Below are 4,474 nucleotides of genomic sequence, written 5' to 3' on the forward strand. Positions count from 1 at the left end.
ATTTAAAATAGATAAATTAAAGCTGGAAATGAAACCCTTCAGTCCAACATAAACTAAGCTTTATTTTTAATTTCCCAGTATGTTTTTGAGAAAGCTTTCCTAATCTGTTTGAATGGATTTCTGCCTTCATAAATTGGAAGCAACGGAACAAACCGTGAAAGCAGAAACATAGTAATTTGAAAAAAACCTATACTTGCTCATATAGCATTGTTTCCTCAGTCCAAATCTAAACTGTTGTACGTCTTTTTATTTAAAGAAAATGTTTTCAGTGACACTTTATTCTTTTACTTTAACAGCTTTGTTTATAGATGTTGGAGCTTGACCTGTTTTCCAGTGTAGTCCTGTTTCTCTGACTGTGACTAACTGGATGCGCTCTCTTCATCCTCTGACATGGGAGCTGGCTCGGAGCTCGTCTGCCTGGCTGTGTGTTTCCTGGACGGGGCCGCCAGCTGCCTTTTGTATCTCTGCTTCTGTCTCCTTGAACCCCACTCGGCCTCAGCAGCTGGCCGCTCACACTGAGCCTGGTTCTGCTGGAGGTTTCTTCCTGGTAAAAAGAAGTTTTTCCTCTCCACTGTCACTACAAGCATCCTTAGTGTGAGGGATTGCCTTTGAATCAATGAGTCGATGCATCAACTGGTTTTCTTTAACTGTATGATCTGGTGAATTTTAAAGTTCCTTAAGATGACATGTTCTGGGATTTGGTGCCATAGAAACAAAATTAATTGAATAGAAAAGACACGCCCTCACCACTTCAAAGGGAGTTTTTCCTCTCCACTGTCACTACAAGCCTGCATAGTGTAAGGGATTGCTGAAGAGTCAATTAGTTGATGCAATCAACTGGTTTTCCTTAGATAGAAAACATTGAATCAATCTGACTGGATGATCTGGTGAACTGTAAAGTGCCTTGAGTTGACATGTGTTGTAGATTGGCGCTATAGAAATGAACTGAATTGAGTTGAATAATTGGAAAAACGATTCAGTTCTAATTTGAGAGAAGTCGGTGGCATAACAAGAAGATAAATAAAAGAGCTTCAAAAAATGCATACACAACGATACTATTGGAATAAAAAATATACAGTTGCATACATAAAAACCCAATGTCTATCTGGGCATTTTTTATTCTGAACAATTTTTACTTTTTATGACAAAGGAAAAAAATAGACACAAAAAAACGTCAGAAAACAACAGATTTCTTAGTTAAGCTTATCTATTTACTCATAACTTCTTTGCCTTGCAAAAATATTCATACTGTTTGAACTTTTATTTATCCTTAGGTGAATAACTCATGTAACCTTTGCTGTATTAACAGATGCTGCTCTTTTGATATTTCTTTACCCCCTTTTGTGCATTACATCAATTTATTTTCCTATTCTTTTTTATAAACTAGTGAAATATTTTACATTTATTTTAGGTCACTACTTTGACTGGCCCATTCTAATTTATAAAAGTGTTTTCCTCAGCTTCACAATCTGTTTTCTATATTCCCTGGTATCCAGGATGCTTTTTGTTAAAAATGTAACTTATGAATAAAAAAAGTAAATACATGATGAAAATATACTGAATATTGTATTACAGATCATTATATTTTTCTTATATTATATATTAGAAAAAGTTTTTACTGAATATACAACAATTTCAAGAAGTTTAAATACTTTTGCAAGGCAAAGTATAAAGGTTTGTTGATACTTGACACATTTCTGGAAAATGTATAAAATAAATAACATATTTGAAATAAAGAAAAACAAAGGAGCTGTTTATGATACAAAATATAGTTTGTATACAGGGTAAATATAAACCGTGGGACACTTTCTTCCAGCAGACTTTAGCATTAACTCTCATTTTAAGAATGAAATTAGTATTTAAGAATCACTATTAATTAGTTTCCTGGATAGTTGAATTTCTTTACTGTAAGTTGAACAAACAAATTTTAAAAGCGGCTATAAAGTACTACTTGTCAGACCTGCTAATTGATCATAAATAACATTTTTTTTTAATGAAAAAAAACAAAAAACTAAAAGACACATTTAAAACCATCTTTAAAGCCACTTTTTAATTTCTTATACTGTTTGTTTCACCTATTATATACGTCTTGAATTGTCATGTTTATGGTGACGGAGCTAGAATTAGGCAAACTAAAGTTAGTCTGTTCCTCCTAGTTGTTTTAAGCGCTAGTTTTTTGTTTCCAGGTTGCTTTGGGTAAAAGGTAGAAACCGGTGAAGCGAGTGGTTTTTAAAACCATATTTAATACGATCAACTTTGTTCCTATTGTGTAGCAATAAAATAAAACAGATCTATCTATCTACAACACTGCCATATTGTACAATTGTCACTGCAACATCTTTACAACCAACCTCCAAAAATGTGTATCATTAAATTTTTTAAAGGAAAAGTCCGGTCAGCAAGGAAAAATCAATGGATTATTATTTATACCCAAAAATAATACGTTTTCAGTGATTTAATGAATTTAGCGTTAATCAGTAAAAAAATTAAAATAATAATTTTCTAGTCTGGGAGCGGCCATTTTTGCCCAATTATAGTAGCCCCTCCCTCCTGCCATCTTCCAGCAGTGACGTCACGGTGCGGTAAGCCTAGCGCCATTCTCCCGCTTTACAAGCAAAATCAATGGGAACTACTAGACACATCTGCAATCAACAACAATTATTGAAGATTTCCAGAGGACTTCACCATTGAAATTCACCAGAGCTATAGTGAAACTGACAATGCCCACGTGCATGGCAGCTGGATGCTGGAATACATCGGTTAAAAGGGAAAAAATATTATTTCACCTTTCTGATTCCTGATCCTCCACGGACGGGTTGGTCGTTGGATCGCCAACTTGAAGAGGGAGGATTTGCCATCGAACTTCTGGCCAGAGAAAAAACCCGTAATATGTAGCCAACATTTGGAAGAAGAATGTTTTAAATATGACTTGGATAATAGCGCGTTTTGACAAACACTAGATACAGCACTGGGACTTGATCAACAGCCGATACCGCACCGTGACGTCACAAACCAGTAGGTGGCAGTAGTGTTCTTTGACAAACATGGATGCCTCCAGTAAAGCACATTCAAAGGAAAATTACTCTGAATTAAAACACGTATCATTTATTGAACAGTTTGTAATAATTTCATATTTAAAGTTCTACCAGAAGTTTGAATTCTGAATATGAAAGGACTTTTCCTTTAAAGGAGCTTATCTCACTGTGATTAGTCTGATGTTAGTCTTATATCCTGTTTGACTAGTAACACCTCTACTTTCTAATAACATAATTTGTTCCTTCAACACCAAAATCAAAACCAAAATGTTCTTTGGAGAAAACTAAGCTCTGGCCTTTAAAATCTAGATAAAGACATATTTGTTTTGTCCTCCAGACCAGATTTCCATGTGGTTTAAAGAACCATAATAGCTACAGGGGACACGGCAGAACTGCAATTGCCATAAGTCTGGGAGTTTTCAACTCCGTCATATATTGAGTCCTTCATGTTCAACAAGGAGTCTCTTTCCTTGGCTTTTCTTCATGTTAAAAATCGGAGTTGTCTTCTTGCATTACCCGTTACATGCTGGACAGATCGTAATGGCTCAATCCAATGTTTTTCTTTTGGTTAATATTCAGGTAGGTTGCTCTTACTGAAACACTCAGACAGTCACCTCAGTGGCGCTGTGGGTGGAGTAGCTCTTCTGCCTGCTGTGGTGGTGGTGGTATGAGGGCTGAGAAGTGTGCTGCACCTGCACATGGTGACCCTGCCCTCCTCCACCTCCAGCTCCTCCATACATACCTCCATAGGGATGGTTAAAGACATCCTGCATGTTCTCTATGCTCTGCTGCCTCCGTGTCGAGTATCCGTGTCTCCGAGTGGAGCTGTGCAGAGACGAAGAGGTGTGCGCTGGAGCAGAGGTCTGCCTGTGGACATGGCGGCCAGCTGGTTCCCAGGCTTTGAAGGCAGAATTGGAGATAAACGGGTGTGTGGTGGTCTTAGGGAGGCGTGAGTGCTCAAAGTGGTTGGATGGGATGGAGATAGACAAAGGGGTGTGGATATCATGGTGCGCTGGCAGCGGCTGGTGGATGTATGACTTCTCTTTCGGCTGTGAGGACTGGAAGGCAGGAGGTGCTACGGGTTGGTAATTGGAGAAGTCCATCACAGGAAAGCTCTTATAATAGCTACGGGAAGCGGTTTCTGCTGCAGAGAGAAACACAGAACAAATATTCAACATCCAGCTCATTTACAGATTTTTGCTGTCAAGCTATTTTGGATCAGATAATTTCTAATAGGTATCATCATCAAACCCTGAGAGGAGATTTCTTTTGTTAATTTTATATTTAGGTCATCATCTAGGTAATATCTTACATTACACCAGTCCTTAAATCCCTGCTCTTATTTGTTTGACAAATGATAGAAAGTGTTTTGGATAGTGTATCTCTGCTTCTGCCTACTTGAACCCCTGTCGGCCTCAGCAGATGGCCGCTCACACTGA

The 4,474-nt window shown here is 37.7% G+C and overlaps 1 protein-coding gene across 1 annotated transcript in view; it reads right to left on the reverse strand.

Moving 5' to 3' along the window:
- Positions 1 to 3,637: 3,637 nt before the first annotated feature.
- LOC107092872 (protein shisa-9-like) overlaps positions 3,638 to 4,474 on the reverse strand; it is a 47,665-nt gene continuing 46,828 nt past the window's right edge. The window contains exon 4 of the mRNA XM_015387560.1: positions 3,638 to 4,179. Within this exon, the coding sequence (XP_015243046.1) occupies positions 3,638 to 4,179 (542 nt within the window). The remainder of the gene's footprint in view (positions 4,180 to 4,474) is intronic.

The sequence above is a fragment of the Cyprinodon variegatus genome, unplaced genomic scaffold (genome assembly GCF_000732505.1).
Source record: "Cyprinodon variegatus isolate N-32 unplaced genomic scaffold, C_variegatus-1.0 Scaffold398, whole genome shotgun sequence".
Lineage (NCBI taxonomy): Eukaryota > Metazoa > Chordata > Actinopteri > Cyprinodontiformes > Cyprinodontidae > Cyprinodon > Cyprinodon variegatus.